Below are 16558 nucleotides of genomic sequence, written 5' to 3' on the forward strand. Positions count from 1 at the left end.
GAAACGGGAGAACCCATCGTCTGCTCCTGTCACCCGATGTCACCCGCCGTCACCCTGATGGCAGCTTCTCTACAAACATGGACGCCCACGCCTGTCCACACAGGAAACGGCGATTCACAGAGCAGCCATGCGTCAGGCGTGCAGCTGCGGTGACACGCCCCGCCGTCTGATGTCACCGCGAGAAGAAGGAGCGGGCGTGGCCGCCATCTAAACCCACTCCCGACAATCAGGAAAAGACTGAAAAAAGCAACCTGTAGGTTGAGTGGAAATCTGGAGCTGATCAATCCTTCAATAAATGACATTGAGACCGTCCTCCCATATATTAATTACTTATAAAAATATAAAATGATTCTTCTGAACATGCAGATACATCAGAAATATGTGAAACGTGAGATTCGTTGGGGTCTTTTGTTCATTCGAATAATACAATTATTATTATGATATAATTGTACTTATGAAGGTTTAACTGTGTTACTTTCCTCTTCTTCTTTTCACCATCGTTTCCCTCGTTCCTCCGTTTCACGTTACTGTCCGCAGCTGGACTCGTCCACGTCTTCCTGGTTTAAGTTGAAATCAGCGTCCAAGAACGTTCTCATGATGACGAGAGGTCCTCACGCGCGGCACGTCTTGGTCAGCTGCTGAAGGTTCGATGACGAGAGGTCCTCACGCGCGGCACGTCTTGGTCTGCTGAAGGTTCGATGACGAGAGGTCCTCACACGCGGCACGTCTTGGTCTGCTGAAGGTTCGATGATGATGATGATGATGATAAGAGGTCCTCACACGCGGCACGTCTCGGTCTGCTGAAGGTTCGATGACGAGAGGTCCTCACGCGCGGCACGTCTTGGTCAGCTGAAGGTTCGATGACGAGAGGTCCTCACGCGCGGCACGTCTTGGTCAGCTGAAGGTTCGATGACGAGAGGTCCTCACGCGCGGCACGTCTTGGTCAGCTGAAGGTTCGATGACGAGAGGTCCTCACGCGCAGCACGTCTTGGTCTGCTGAAGGTTCGATGATGATGATGATGATGATGATGATAAGAGGTCCTCACACGCGGCACGTCTTGGTCTGCTGAAGGTTCGATGACGAGAGGTCCTCACGCGCGGCACGTCTTGGTCTGCTGAAGGTTCGATGATGATGATGATAAGAGGTCCTCACGCGCGGCACGTCTTGGTCTGCTGAAGGTTCGATGACGAGAGGTCCTCACGCGCGGCACGTCTTGGTCTGCTGAAGGTTCGATGATGATGATGATAAGAGGTCCTCACGCGTGGCACGTCTTGGTCTGCTGCAGCAGCGTGACGGCGGGCGCCCCGGTCCCGCTGTCGCCAGGCGCCGCCACCTCGTCGGAGCCAGGCTCGCGGGCGGGGCGGCGGCAGCAGGGGGCGTGGCCGCAGGCCCGCCGGGCCGCCCGGATGGCGCGCTGGGCGCCCTCGCTGATGAAGCAGTACAGCACCGGGTCGGCCACGCAGTTGAAGCTGGTGAGCAGCAGCGAGAAGTGGTAGTAGTTGAAGATGCGGGTGGCGAAGTGGCAGTCCTTCTCCAGCAGGGTGCGCGCCAGCAGGAAGACGTGGTACGGCGAGAAGCACACCAGGAAGATGAGGACGGTGCCGGCGACCAGGTGCTTGATGCGCGTCTTCTGCGCCGCCTGGGTCCCGGCGCTCTTGCCCACGGCGTGCAGCACGCGGAAGTAGGACAGGGCCAGGATGGCCAGCGGGAAGAGGAAGCCCACGAAGAAGCGGTAGTGGTTGACGGGGACCTCCCACGGCTTCATGGGGTAGTGCTCGAAGCACACCGAGTGGTTGGACTCGTCCAGGCTCAGCACCTTCTGGCTGAAGATGAAGGTGCCCACCGCCAGCTCCTTGGACCAGACGAAGGCGCTGATGAGCGAGGCGGCGCGCACGGTGCGCACGGCGGCGAAGCGGAAGGGGTAGACCACGGCCAGGTAGCGGTCGATGGAGATGCAGCAGAGGAAGCCGATGGAGATGTAGATGTTCTCGTAGAGCAGCATGCCGCACACCTTGCACAGCCACTCGCGGTAGCGCCAGTCGTCGCCCTGGATGACGTACTGCAGCCAGAGCGGCAGCGAGGCCAGGTACAGCAGGTCGGACACGGTCAGGTTCAGCAGGTACACGCCCAGCTCGTTGCGGGCGCGGAGCTGCACGCAGGCGTGGTACAGCGAGTAGATGTTGGCCGGCAGCCCCAGCAGCAGGATGAGGAGGTAGGTGCCGGAGAAGAGGTACTGGTGGATCTGGTGGTCGATGGTGCAGTTGATGTGTTCTTCGGACATGGTGGCTGACCCCGCCCACTCGGCAGGGCGCGGACGGCGGTAACGGGATGCTTCAGGTGTTGGGTCCGAACGGCCATCCCACTGCGTTCTGCCAAAAAAAGAAGGAAATCAGACATCAACAGCGTTCAGTAAAGCTGGTTTCTGGAGACAGCTGGAGACAGTTGGAGACAACTGTCTCCAACCACACGGAAAAAATGGAAATGGGGTCTTTAGAAGTACAAAAATGAATTTAGTGAAACAATTAACATATGTTGACTTAATGTTGAAGACACTCGATTCTGGAAGTGACTGCCATTGGATCAGATAGGGCAGGTTAATTTGCATGTGCCCGCCTACTGGGGATGTTTGGGTGATTGCTAGTTTGGTCGATGGGTTGGTGACTGTACGCTGGGGTTGCCGATACGTTGAACGATGGTTGTAATAAAGTTACTTGTCTAATTTCTGTTGACTCTCCACTCTATATGAATGAGCTGACTTATAAAGGATAATGTCTACAATTATAGTAATGATGCACAGCACGCGGTGCACACAGTGAAATTTGTCCTCTGTATTTAGGCGCCCGGGGAGCAGTGTGTGGGGACGGTGCTTTGCTCAGTGACACCTCGGCGGATGGGGATTTGAACCGCCGACCTTCTGATGAATATACACCTAAATCCAGACACGTATCAGTATCACAATACTGAATACTTGAGAAAAAATTAAACATTTATGTCAGTTGGCCGTATTCCGATCATGTGGGAACGATGTACACATTCAAATCGAGGAAGGGGGACGCTGATAGTCCTCAGAAGACGTTTTTAACCCCATACAGGAATTATTTGTCCACTGATGTGCCAGAACTCAGCCGAAGTTTACATTTCTTCAAATCACGTGACGTGGCCGACCTCCATGGACTGTCCTGCTTGGCCTCTGCTCACCCCAATAGGGCGGTAGTAGCCTAGCGGGTAACACACTCGCCTGTGAACCAGAAGACCCAGGTTCAAACCCCACTTACTACCATCGTGTACCTGAGCAAGACACTTAACCCTGAGTGTCTCCACGTGAGACGTGGAAACGTGACCAGATCACCACGGCCGTCACCGGCGGACCCCCTGAAGGTCAAAGATGCTCAAATAATAAAAACTGAATAACTGAACGTTGTGGGTTTTTTTTTTTTTATAAGTTTGTGGATTTCTGAGCCGATCACTTCATGATCCAGAGTGGCGAGGACACGCTGCAGCAGTACGGTAACACGATTCTTCTGAAATATGGTGAAGATGTGACGTGACAGTGAAGTCGTTGTGAAGCACCTTACTGCTAATCTTCTCCGTGCCGCTCCAGTTTCAGGACGCGGGTTCGACGTGGCCGGTCACCATGGTGACGGTGACTTCTCGGGCCTCGCCTTTCATCACCGGTTAATCGGCCGCCTGGGGAACAGAACCGCAGCCTCCATCACTCACCATCGATCCCCGTCCGCAGCGTTGAGTTATTTATGGATGAAATGCTGATTTGCTGAGTGCAGCGACGTCGGCAGCGCGGAGCAAAGTGGGATCCGTCCTGTTCCTTCAGGTGGAACGTAGAGGAACCTTCGAAAAGGTCTCAAAAGGAGATCCTGTCAGCACTTCACAGCTTCTGTTCTACCTCCAACGCGTCCCCCGGGTCCTGAGGAGCATAATGAGCCTTTCCATCACGGCTTAATCTCCACAAAGATGGACCCACCCAGCCTGGCTGCGGCAGACGCGGCGCAGGAAGTAACTGGTGGGGCGACTGGCGTGAGCTGTGGACACCACATGTCGTGCTTCCAGACTCCAGGACTTCCCTCAAAGGCTCGGTTTGGAGAACAGCGCTTTGCTCCTCAGACGGAACAAAGTGCGCTGGCTTCTGAGGTGAAATGTGAAGACCAGAATCACAGAGGACACCACCACACCGGGTTCTGGAGACACTGGTCACTCCCTGAAGCACCCAAACCAGGGTGGAGGAACTTGTAATCACCATGGATGAGGCAGGAGACACCGATGCATCCAAATTATGGTGAGATCTGCTCTGCTGAGACCACAACACACCATTAAGAGGCACAGATGATGAGAAGATCCACCATAGTTCAATTGTTGTAAATATAAAAGCATCTTCTGTGTCTCAGGGGGCTGCAGTAGCATCTGACGTTAGGTCACCTACCTGAAGGAGAATCAGCTGATGTTCCTTTAGTGTTAGGTGTCTGAAGTATGCAGAGCTTCAAAGTGACCAGGAGACCTTCTTCCATTGGTCATGGTTCAGTTGTGATGGACACAGGTCAGCAGGGTCACCCTAAACTGTGGCTTCTGTTCTATCACGAGCAGCTTTGAGGGAGGTGGAGAACAGACCAGAACGTTGAGTCTAAACTCCACACCCTGATGGTCCTTCACCAGGTCCCTCCTCTAACTGCAGGAGGAGGAAGGGGGACGCTGATAGTCCTCAGAAGATGTTTTTAACCCCATATAGGAAATATCTGTCCACTGATCTGCCAGAACTCAATCGAAGTACGTGCACACGATTTACATTTATTCAAATCATGTGACGTGGTCGACCTCCATGGACTGTCCTGCTTGGCCTCTGCTCACCCCCTCAGATGGTCACCTGGATGCTGATTCAAGTGGACTGCAGTAACCTTCAGATGCCTTCATTTTCTGGATGGATTTCACCAGGAGGATGGGTTCCCCTGCTGAGTCTCGGTTCCTCTCAAGGTTCCTCTTCCTACTAGAGGTAGTTTCCTGTCCTTTTACTTTCTTTTCCTGTTGGAGGGACTTTTTACTTCCCGCTGTTGCCTTTGAGAACTGTTCTAAGGCGCTTTGTGGAAATGTACGTTTTAAACAGCGCCATATAAATAAAGATGACTGATCGATGGAAGATCGATCAATTCCGGTCTTAACGCCGCGCGAGTCGGGAACGTCTCACATTCTGATGAAATCGGAGTTGAGATCGAGAAGGTAGAAGAAGAAGAGACTTACTCCGAGCTGGGGACAGCTGCTCGACCTCCACCAGCCACACCACCGAGAAGATGGAGAAGATGCAGCAGCAGCAGCAGGACGGAGCTGGAGCTCCCGCTGCAGACGCGCCGCTTTTAATACGTTCGGCGCGGTGACGCGCACGCGAGCACGCGCGCCCCCGCGGCTGCTGCGGGTCCCGGGTTCGAGCCTCACTCACTACCATCGTGTCCGTGAGCGACTGTCCCCGGGTGTCCCTGTTGTAAGGACCTCTGGACAAGTTGCAGTGACGCGAGCACGCTCACGCGCGCCCCGGGTTCATGTCCCCGGGCGTGTCCAGGGGGGACTGTCCCTGTTGTAAGGACCTCTGGACAAGTTGCGGAGACGCGAGCACGCGCACTGAGGGTCCCGGGTTCAAACCCAACTCACTACCATTGTGTCCCTGAGCGTGTCCAGGGGGGACTGTCCCCGGGTGTCCCTGTTTGTAAGGACCTCTGGACAAGGCGGTGTGACGAGGGTGACGACCACATCCTGTACACCAGCAGCTGGCGGAGCCTGTTTAACATCCCAGGTTCGAACCCCACTCACTACCATCGTGTCCCCGGGTGTCCCTGTTGTAAGGACCTCTGGACAAGGCGGTGTGACTAGGGTGACGACCACATCCTGTACACCAGCAGCTGGCGGAGCCTGTTTAACATCCCAGGTTCGAACCCCACTCACTACCATCGTGTCCCCCGGGTGTCCCTGTTGTAAGGACCTCTGGACAAGGCGGTGTGACGAGGGTGACGACCACACCCTGTACACCAGCAGCTGGCGGAGCCTGTTTAACATCCCAGGTTCGAACCCCACTCACTACCATCGTGTCCCCCGGGTGTCCCTGTTGTAAGGACCTCTGGACAAGGCGGTGTGACGAGGGTGACGACCACATCCTGTACACCAGCAGCTGGCCTCTAATGGAAGATTTTTTTCGATGAAAACCCACTGATTCGCGGTTTACTTGGAAAGAAAGTCGGACACGACAGCAGTGTCTCGGTTAAAAAAATACGTTTATTACAAACAGACTCTGTTCTACAGATCAAGCAACACTGAAGGACACAGATTTATGATGTTGAAGATGGAGAGATGAGAAGTTGTAGTGATAACTGTGACACACACACACACACACACACACACACACACACAGGAGAAGTCAGGTAGACATCATCATCGTCATCATCATCGTCGTCGTCTTCTTCCTCCTCCTGATGCTCCTATTGGCTCGTTGACTGAGCACCAAAGAACTAACCAGGTTAAAATGAACACACACACACACACACACACACACACACACACACGGGGCAGATTTTTGGAGAACGTTATAATAAATACATCTACACACACCCGCCGCAGCGACGCGGATTCATTTTCATATGCGTGATTTTATCAGTTATGGGTTCTGTAGTGTAGGGTGTAAGGATGAGATCTAAGGTCCCATCGTTGGAACCTGCTCTTCACGTCGACCTCCAGTGTAGCGACACACACAGCTCAGTGATGCATTGTGGGATGCGAACAGCTGTTCGTCTTTCTCCTGCCGATTTCCGGGCTCTCCTGTCCTGCTCGGTCTCCTGACCCAGCATGCACTGCACCAGCGGCGGCGGCGTAGGGAGGCAGGGGACGAGGCGAGACGTTTCCAGTAACGCGGAGGCTGTAATTAGAGTCCGCTCGGCAGGGCGTGGTCCGCGCTGTTTGTTTTCCAGTCTCGAGAATAGAAGGTGGACTGGGCGGCGTTCCCGGCCGCAGGGCTGACCGCCGGAGAGAGAGACCCACATTCCTTGTGTTCTGGTGTCTTCAGTGTCCGTCCTCCTTCACCTCCGCAGCCAATCAGGGCTGGGCGCGGGGCGCTGGCGGCGCTACACGCAGCCGTACTCGTACCACACCGTCTGGGGGTCGTTGTTGGGGTCGGGAGAGGCGGGCGTGCTCTTCGGCTGCTCCTCCTTGATGCCGGCCGGACCTCCGCCTCCTCTTCCCGCCTCTTGCTTCGTCAGGGGCGTGTCAGATAGCCACGCCTCCCCCTGCTCCCGATACTCCTCCCTCACCTTCTCGTCCAGTCGCAGAGCGGAAACGGCGCGCACGGGTGTCACCATGGCGACCTCACCACGGTGGTGCTGGTGGTGGGGTTGAGAGGCGAGGGAGCGCCCCTGCTGGCCGGCCGCGGGCGACGCCCTGTAGCCCTCGGGCTTGAGAGAGAGGGAGGAGGAGTGGCTCGCATCCTCTCTAGAGGGCGCCACTGAGAGTCGGCGGGAGTCCAGATGTCCCGCCTCCGCCAGCTGGGGGGAGGAGCCTGTTATCCGCGCAGAAAGGGGCCGCTCGCGCGTGGCTCCGCCCCCCGTCCCTCGCCTGACCACTCCATCCGTCTGGCTAGGAGAGGCGTTGCCACGGTAACACTCCGGTCCGCTGGAGCGCAGCAGGTCCGCCGACGCCAGGCTGAACGTGCGGCTCAGGCCGCCGCCCGCCCCGCCCGCCCCGCCCCGGGAGCTGCCGTGCTGGTGGGGGGACGGAAGCCCCCGTCCCGGCAGCGTCTGGGACTGAGTGGGCGGAGCCTCGCTGGGCTGCCGGACGCTGGGCTTCACGCTGTGGCCCGGCTTGGTGTGGGGTCTGCCGTCGTCTCCAGGCTGGCTGCACTTGATGGTGGGGGTGACGTAGCTGGTGGGGGTCTTGGCGCCGTCTCTCGAGCGGGAGAAGTAGTCGTTCATCAGATCTTCGTGACTTCCTGTCTGCACCTGCAACAGAAGAAGAAGAAATGTTAAACAGCTGCTCGGGCCAGGATGTCCAGTCCAACATCATCAACGTTCTGCTGCGCTTCACTTAATACGAGGAGAACCGGGAAGTGCATGAATTCATAGACTGAATGAAAGACCGATGCTGTGGGAGAAGTGAGTGAAGGAACAGGAGCTGAACGTGGCTTTTCAAGATGGTTTCAGGCGAGCTGAGGGTCAGGTTTCCTGCTCAGATGTAGTAAAAAAAAAAAAAAAAAAAAACATTTCCCGTGGCCATGGTGACGAGGGAAGTGAGGAAACCACAGCACCGACGCGCAGCCTTCATAAGAAGAGAATCGAAACAGAGATGACAATGAGGCTTGCTTCATATTACAAGGTTCAAAAACAGTTCAACATTTATAACATCTAAACTTGTTTCTGTCACAGGTTTGAAAAAATTACTCATGTTCTGATTGGCTAAGAGAAGCCTTCAGTGTATTTACCAGACGCCCTCATCCAGAGCGACTTACAATCAGTAGTTACAGGGACAGTCCCCCCCTGGAGACACTCAGGGTTAAGTGTCTTGCTCAGTGACACGATGGTAGTAAGTGGGGTTTGAACCTGGGTCTTCTGGTTCACAGGCGAGTGTGTTACCCGCTAGGCTACTACCACCCTATTACGGGACAGCTACTAGCCTGGTAGCTTGCTAGCCTCAGTAAATGTCTTCTTGATGTTCTTCCATAACTCGTTCAACAGTGTGAACTGAAGCTAAGCGAACTTTATTGTTCTCGGTCTTGGCACTGTGTGCACCGTGTGCTGTGCTGCTGTGTATCACAAGTGACCATCACTTCACTTGAACTTATTTACACTGTGGAGACCTGCAGTTCGGGGCTGTTACCGTAGGGGGCGACAGCGTGTTGCTCTCCTGCAGGAACTCCTCCAGAGTCACCATCTCGCTGCCGGGGGAGGGGGCTCGGTGTCTGCTGCTGCCATGCGGTGCTGATCTGTGGGCGGGGGGATCGTAGGGCAGCGTTGAGCTCCGGGGCAGGCCAGGGGACTGGCCGCGGTGGGGCAGATCATGTCCCCCCAGGGCCACATCGTCACTGGACAGGCTCGCCGAGCGAGGCTGCGGACGTTCGAGGGACCCTGCGTAAGACACGGAAAAAGGGAGAAACGCGTGTTAATCGGATCAGAATTCCAACTGTAATACAGAATCTTATTGTGGATCCTGAAGGTGACGTGATTGTCATTGTGAAACACTGCAGCACAGCACACGGTGACACGTGTCCTCTGCATTTAACCATCACCCTTGGTGAGCAGTGGGCACCATGACAGGCGCCCGGGGAGCAGCATGTGAGGACGGTGCTTTGCTCAGTGGCACCTTGGCAGATCGGGATTCGAACCGGCAACCTTCTGATTTCTAACCTCGCCATCATATTATTAATGAAATAAAACCAGCCAAGTCCTATCTAAGCAGTTTATTAAAAAAAACATGGCAAAAAGCACCTCTGGAGTTGACGGGAGAGTTTCCGCCGGAGACGTTGAGGCTGAAGTCGCTGGCGTTGGGACGACATCCTGAGAACAGGGAGGAGGAGGTGGGACAGGGTGGTGTGAAGGAGACCGGAGCAGGAATGGGCGGGGCCAGCATCTCACCTGAATTGGAGTGGACGCTGCTGCTGCTGTAGGTGGGGTTTTCTGCAGAGTTCAGTGCTGACGGGGAGAAAGACAGAAGTTGGTTATTACTCACACACACACACACACACACACACACACACACCACACTTTCATACAGGAAGGAAGAAGGTCTGAGGTGGAACCGTGACGAGGAAATAAAAAAAAAGATAATATACGTAATATGGAATTTCCACTTGATTATCGTCATTTTAGGCAGAATGGAGGGTGGGTAGAATGTTTTGTGAGAGAAAGAAAAAGAAGAACGTGTCTTAATTGTTTGCATTGTATAAATACTCAATAAAAATACTGTTTTTATGACCAGTGACCGTGGAGCAGGGACCTCAGTGGCACCTTACTGGTTGGTGGACCCAAAACTTTTATACATTTCTTAGACGCCCTTATCCAGAGCGATTTACAATCAGTAGTTACAGGGACAGTCCCCTTCCTGGAGACACTCAGGGTTAAGTGTCTTGCTCAGGGACACGATGGTAGTAAGTGGGAATTGAACCTGGGAACCGAACCAGCCATAAAGACCTGAACCTCTGAGGAATCACTCTGAAGTGAAGGTAATCAGCTCTCCGTCCACCATGAACCTTTTTAGGCCGTTGATGGACGGCGGGGGTCTGACATCCGCCGTTTCCCACCAGCGGACGGAGCCTGGAGCAGTGGCGGGTCACAGCACAGCTTCTTCCGGCCAGTGTTTGTGTATCTGCTCCCACTCCATCTGAGGAGGGATGAGATGTTTCCACCAAACATAAATAAACTCCCGCTTTATTTTACTAAGCGGGGTCAAGTACGACGCCGCGGTTCCTGAAGCGAACCGCGCGAGGAACACCAGGAAGTGTTACCTGCACAAGATCTAAAGAATGCAGGTTCAATTTAACAGCCAGACCAGATGAAGGAACTTTCAAAGGTCACATGCAGAGGTTGACGTCTCTGCCTCAGAAGTCCACACCAGGATTTGGTTTCAGCCACTGGGACGAGTGCTGGAAAACGTCCACCGACAAATCACAACAGACAATTTCCACAAAGATCAGCATTTTTCATATGGAATAATGTCGGCTACGCAGCTCCTCGTCCAGGCAGCAGTCATCTCTAACTCTCTCCTGGCTGGAGCCTCTGCAGTCACCATAAAACCCCTCCAGATGGTCCAACCAGCTGAAACACCCCCACGTCCCGCCTCTCCTCACCTCTCTCCACCGGCTCCCGGTAGCTGCTCACATCGAGTTTAAATCCTTGATGCTGCTTACAGGGCTGTAAATGGAAGTTCTCCCTCTTACACCAACACACTACTAGCCAGATACACTCCTGCACGTCCTCTCAGATCTACACACGAAACCAGACTGAAAATTCCCTCTTCACAGGGTCTCCGGTCCAAATCAACTCTGTTCTCCTTTATTGTTCCTGGCTGGTGGGACAACTTGTCCTGCTCCATTCGACTAGCCGAGACCACCACCACCTTTAAGAAGCAACTGAAAACCCACATGTTCAAAAAGTATTTCAGACAAATCCAACACTAACACATACACATCCATACACACACTGCACAAGCATTTTAAAATGTAACAATTCCCTGCATGTTCTTTCTTGACAAGTTCGGCCTTATCAGGACTTATAATGGGAATATATAAATACTCCCAGTGTCTCCTGTGTCCCCACTAGTCAATAACCAAGTTGTCAGCTGATCAACCAGGACAAACGCAGCATCTTTTTTTTTTTTTTTTTTTACAGTTTTTTTATTTTCAATCATTTTCATATTGATTGTACAACATTTAAATTTTGTAAACCCAGCATCTCTACTTGTAACGAGTTTGGTTGCATCGTACTGGGATTAAAATAAGACGTCTGGATTAGTAAATTAGTAGTAGTCCTCACCTCGGGTCCTTCTGCCAGGCCTGGTGCCGGAGTTGGGGGTCGAGGTGGATGTCGGACCCCCGACCTCCGCGGCCCTCCGCCTGGGTGGCAGCAGATCCTCGGTGCCGTTCACGCTCTCGCCACCGGGGGTGCAGTGGGCATCTTTACCGGCTGTGAAGGAGGGAGAAGCTCGTTAGTCAGACATCTTGGTTAATAAAGGAAGCGGCAGGTCCAGTCAGCTACAGGAAGGCTACAGGGCCAGGAAGCAACAGGACAGCAGCGTCGCTGTGGGTGGGAACAGAGGTGACAGTGGGCACAAGCGAGATGCAGCGAGCATGAGTGTGTGTGTGTGTGTGTGTGTGTTAAATGGTGCAGACAAGTGCAGTTAGCATCACATGACATCAGCTTCCATTCTATACCAGGGCATCATGGGAGACCAGTGTTCATTGCTGCTGCCAGAAGACCCAGGTTCGAACCCCACTTACTTCCATCGTGTAAGTCGCTCTGGATAAGGGCGTCTGGTAAATGCTGTAAATGTAAATGCTGCTGCTGCCGCCTCTCAGCCATCTTGCTCCTTAGCAACACTGAACACTGAAGAAGGTTCTGGCTTCTGATTGTTTCATATTTCAGGACCAGAAAGAAACTTCAACAGCACTTTTAAGCAGAGTTTCATCCCTCACTTTCGTAATCCAGACACACCACCACCGTCACTGTCACAGATCACGAGTAATGAAGGATTCCTGTTTGACTTGCTCGTACCCAGAATGCATCTTAGTCCCGACCCTAGACGACACTTCCACCTTTCGGTCATAGAAGAAAGAAGGACGTATGAGGCGTGCCCTACAGGAAGGGGGCGGCGCCAAGGTCATGGTCTACTGGTGGTACATGCAGAAACCTGAGCATTTGAGGGTTCTAGAGAATTTTCAGCCCAATTAACTCAATGAGATTCTGCCTCGTTCTCCTCCACGTCCATACCAAGCCGTTATTGGCCACTTCATAAAGCCCTCCCCCACAACACAGCATGGGAGAATGGGCGGGGTGTTGCAATTACACCAAAAACCATTCAACCAATCACAGCAGCCAGAAATAGAGTTTCAGACACAAATAGAGTTTCAAAGCACAAGCACAAATAATCGGAGAGACGCTGGGTTCCATGTGGGTTCTACGGGATCAGGTCAGGAAACAAGCAGGTGGAGGAGAGGAGGCGAACACACACAAACACACACACACACACACACACCTCACACCAGCAGACAGAAGCTAAGGGCACTTGCTGCAAAGGCTACTTACTAACCACATCTAGACTGGCCAGTCCAGTGGAGTCTGTGTGTGTGTGTGTGTGTGTCAGCTGTAATGAAGTTGAGTGTGTACAGAATGGAGGATGACGAGGATGGTGAGGTGTGGATGATGAAGATGAGGGTCAGAAGTGTCCGGAGAGCGGCTCGCTCGCTCTCAGGGGGAGGAGGTCCGACGAGGACCAGAACCGCAGGCGCCTGGACAGCGAGTGGCGGTTCGGGGGACTCCGCGGCGGCTTCATTTTCTCCTGGCTCTTACTCCGCAGGAAAGGAAACCGCCTGGCTGCGGCGGGGTTAACACGACCAGAGAGAGGACACAGAAAGAGGAAGATGAATAGATGAATAGGGTGGTAGTAGCCTAGTGGGTAACACACTCGCCTATGAACCAGGAGACCCGGGTTCGAATCCCACTTACTACCATTGTGTCCCTGAGCAAGACACTTAACCCTAAATTGCTCCAGGGAGACTGTCCCTGTAACTACTGATTGTAAGTCGCTCTGGATAAGGGCGTCTGATAAATGCTGTAAATGTAAATGTAAGATGAGTTCATCAGTCCCTCAGCCAGGCAGAGAAAAATGAAATGAAAGACATGCAGCCTGTTCCAGGTTCTAAAGAGAGAGATGAAGAGGTTACGTTCTGAAGGAAGACTGGAGGGGAAAGACGGAGACGTTCGTGATGGACCTCAGCGCCCCATAGTGGAGAAAAAGGACGTCTGCACCCATCTGGATGTGGAATCTGGGCACGTTCTCACAGTGTTCTAGTGAAGGTGCATTTTTGACAGAGCAATGGACTGACGCATAAATAAAAACAGTGATTGATGATATTTTTTATCTTAATGAATCAGATGCATTCTGGGAAATGCAATGAGGATCCCATGGATGGTCTGAAACGAGTCCTTTATTCAGAGAACCTTACCAGGAGGCATGAGTGTTGACGTTGATAATTGACCTAATTATTAATTAGACAGAGAACCATCATATTTTAAGCATATATTGACAGCATATTTTCATCTATATATGGGCACTGAATGAGCGGTTAAATCAAATTATTCCACTTTCATCTCACACACACACACACACACAGACAGACAGACAGACAGGTGTCAGTACCTCCGCGGGGTTGACCGCTCTTCAGAAGTGGGGAGTGGAGGTTGTTCTCCTCAGTGGACTGGCTGTCGTTGGAGTCCAGGCTGAGGCGTGGCTGTCGGGGGGGCAGGGGCGGAGCACCCTCGGGGCAGTCGGGTGGAGGGGGGTCCGGCAGGGGGAGGTCTGGCGCGCTGCGCTGCCTCTCCCGCTCTCGAGGCGCCTCCTTCTTGGGCTTGATGAGCTTGGCCAGAACTTTGGCACCAGACCAGTGGTTCCGTCTGACGGGTGAGATTGAGAAACATGAAAATAAATAAATAAATAAATAAATCACATTTCATCCACAACAGGATGTGCTACAAGAGAACGTTCTCGACCTCAGAAGAACAGACACCATCTGCAAATCCAGACCCAATTCACCACATTCAACACACAACGTACGATGAACAGGGACAGGGGGGAGCTGCTCTCACTTTTTGGGCGTTGGGTCATAAAACTTGTACTGATCCATGATCTTCTCCTCCAACTTCTCCTTCTGCCGACGGAGCTCATTCAGCTTATCACTGAAAATGGAGATGAGATCAACATCATTTCATCTGAATTCTTCCCAACGCCACGCACGCATGCACGCACACATACATGTACTGCTTCTGCTCCTCATGGTAGAGCTCTTTACTCTCCATGGTTCTCTCCAGCAGGGTCTGGTTCTGCTGACTCAAGATCTGGACCTGGCTGAGAAGGTGGTGGTTCTCCTCCTCCAGGTTTCCCTTCAGACGATTCAGCAGCTGCAGAAGGACATGAGGAGACATGAGGAGATTTTCCTCTTACTTTGTAGCCGTGTCACCAGGGGCGTCACTGTACCTCACAGTGGGTGTCCAGTTTGGTCATGGACAGGTCCAGGCCCTGGTGCTGCTCCTTCAACTGATCATACTGGGCCTGCCAGCGGTTGAGCTCCAGCTGCGTGGCGTTCAGACTCGTCTTCAGCTCCTTGGTCTGCAGCTGCAGACCATCGTACTCCTGGCTCAGGTGCTCATGGGTCAGCAGCAGCCTGCAGGTGGGACACAGAGGCCACACAATGTCATCAAGTGGGGTTACTGGTCCTGTTACCCCACCATCGTGTCATCTCTGAGGGCATTAAACAGTACTGGACAACACATTTATTACATGTTTGCTTTGTCCCTGTGGACAGGCTGTGTTCTTTCTGTCACACGATGCTGGTATGTCAATGTATGTTGACTTTTTACTGATCGGAGTTTTAACAATATTAATTTTTTAAGTTCCCATGATATTATAGATTTTTTGCTTTTATATATCGGTCTTGTTGGTCCCCTAAAACTGTATCTGAAGTCTCTTTCCGAAATTCAGTCCCACAATGAGATCTTCCAGGACGCGCCGTTTCGGTGTCTGTAGTTTTAAATGCTAATGAGGAGGAGGGAGGCGGGACGAGGAGGAGAGCGACCTATAGAAGTTGAGGGGACATTCACGGAAAGATCAACACTTACTCTTTGGCACAGACAGCAAGTCGTGTGGCCGTTTTATGAACCCGCCGGTTCTTCAGAGTCTTGCGTGAACAGAACTAAAAATAATACATTCGTGCTTATTTTTACATCCAAACACCGAGCAACTGCAACGCTTCGCATAACGGAATTGCTGAAATAAAATCGTAATTATGACTGTTCATTTGTACTCGTCCTGTAATGCCTGGCGTTCCACCAGGTGGCGCATTATAGGGGTGGTAGTAGCCAAGCAGGTAACACACTCGCCTATGAACCAGAAGACCCAGGTTCAAATCCCACTTACTACCATTGTGTCCCTGAGCAAGACACTTAACCCTGAGTGTCTCCAGGGGGGGACTGTCCCTGTAACTACTGACTAAGTCGCTCTGGATAAGGACGTCTGGTAAATGCTGTAAATGTAAATGTAATGTATTAGGGATGGATGGAGCTGAGGATCTTTGCCCGAACCCGATGGGTTTTTACACTGACTTGCACGGTAAACGAACGGTCAGGTGATGCGAAAATGGTGAGGACGTGTGGAGTTGAAACGGACTGGCGATTACATTTTGGTTGAGCCGCGACGTCAATAAATGTATAAACAGTATATTCTTGTCAAAGTAAAAGAGCTGTGTGATGCGCACATTCGAATAAAGTGGCGAGCTGGAACAAGAGCTTTTTATTCGTACAAGCTGGTAGCCGAAGTGAACGGTACAACACGCTGATTTTTCACGACTGCTCTTACTCTCTGGCACTGAACCACCCGCCTCGACTAAACTGTGTTTAAGCCCCATGTAGCACACATCCCAACATCCAACTATTTACATCCAACCCGCTCATTTCCTGTTCTTTCTCCAAAGTGAAGGCTGATCAGCAACGCACTTCCCACTAAAAGTGAATGTTAATATTAACACTGTGATGCCTTTTTTTTTTTTATGAAAGTGAAGTGATTGTCATTGTGATACACAGCGCACAATGAAACGTGTCCTCTGTATTTAACCATCACCCTGAGTGAGCAGTGGGCAGCCATGACAGGTGCCCGGGGAGCAGTGTGTGGGGACGGTGCTTTGCTCAGTGGCCTTCTGATTACGGGGCCGCTTCCTTAACCACTAGGCCACCACTGCCACACTGTTTATGTCCTACATGTCTGCATCTGGAGCTGGCCTGGACCGTGAATGTGGTCCCTGAGCTTAAAAGCGGAAAA

At 52.5% G+C, this 16558-nt stretch overlaps 2 protein-coding genes across 6 annotated transcripts in view; both read right to left on the reverse strand.

Moving 5' to 3' along the window:
• Nucleotides 1-305: 305 nt before the first annotated feature.
• gpr68 (G protein-coupled receptor 68) lies at nucleotides 306-5357 on the reverse strand. Of its 4 annotated transcripts, none has more exons than XM_028986670.1 (2): nucleotides 5246-5357; nucleotides 306-2370 (listed from the first exon to the last, which is right to left on the reverse strand). In XM_028986670.1, exon 2 carries the CDS (start codon nucleotides 2280-2282, stop codon nucleotides 1257-1259), a length of 1026 nt encoding a protein of 341 aa, XP_028842503.1. In that variant the 5' UTR covers nucleotides 2283-2370; nucleotides 5246-5357; the 3' UTR covers nucleotides 306-1256. The 4 variants fall into 4 exon arrangements, with proteins under 4 accessions (XP_028842503.1, XP_028842513.1, XP_028842530.1 ...); XM_028986680.1 differs by lacking the exon at nucleotides 5246-5357 and adding an exon at nucleotides 3722-3809; XM_028986697.1 differs by lacking the exon at nucleotides 5246-5357 and adding an exon at nucleotides 3577-3676.
• An 891-nt stretch (nucleotides 5358-6248) lies between these two features.
• Nucleotides 6249-16558, reverse strand: part of ccdc88c (coiled-coil domain containing 88C) — a 39569-nt gene continuing 29259 nt past the window's right edge. The window contains exons 23-31 of one of the 2 annotated variants that reach the window (XM_028978864.1): nucleotides 14723-14909; nucleotides 14501-14646; nucleotides 14335-14424; nucleotides 13889-14142; nucleotides 11506-11655; nucleotides 9610-9666; nucleotides 9463-9531; nucleotides 8855-9102; nucleotides 6249-7980 (exon numbers count right to left, since the gene is read on the reverse strand). In XM_028978864.1, coding sequence (XP_028834697.1) covers nucleotides 7111-7980; nucleotides 8855-9102; nucleotides 9463-9531; nucleotides 9610-9666; nucleotides 11506-11655; nucleotides 13889-14142; nucleotides 14335-14424; nucleotides 14501-14646; nucleotides 14723-14909 — 2071 coding nt within the window. In that variant the 3' untranslated portion in view covers nucleotides 6249-7110. Of the gene's footprint in view, nucleotides 7981-8854; nucleotides 9103-9462; nucleotides 9532-9609; nucleotides 9667-11505; nucleotides 11656-12774; nucleotides 13063-13888; nucleotides 14143-14334; nucleotides 14425-14500; nucleotides 14647-14722; nucleotides 14910-16558 lie in introns of those variants that run through there. The other variant, XR_003749703.1, reaches the window with a different exon arrangement.

The sequence above is a fragment of the Denticeps clupeoides genome, chromosome 1 (genome assembly GCF_900700375.1).
Source record: "Denticeps clupeoides chromosome 1, fDenClu1.1, whole genome shotgun sequence".
In the NCBI taxonomy this organism is placed as follows: domain Eukaryota; kingdom Metazoa; phylum Chordata; class Actinopteri; order Clupeiformes; family Denticipitidae; genus Denticeps; species Denticeps clupeoides.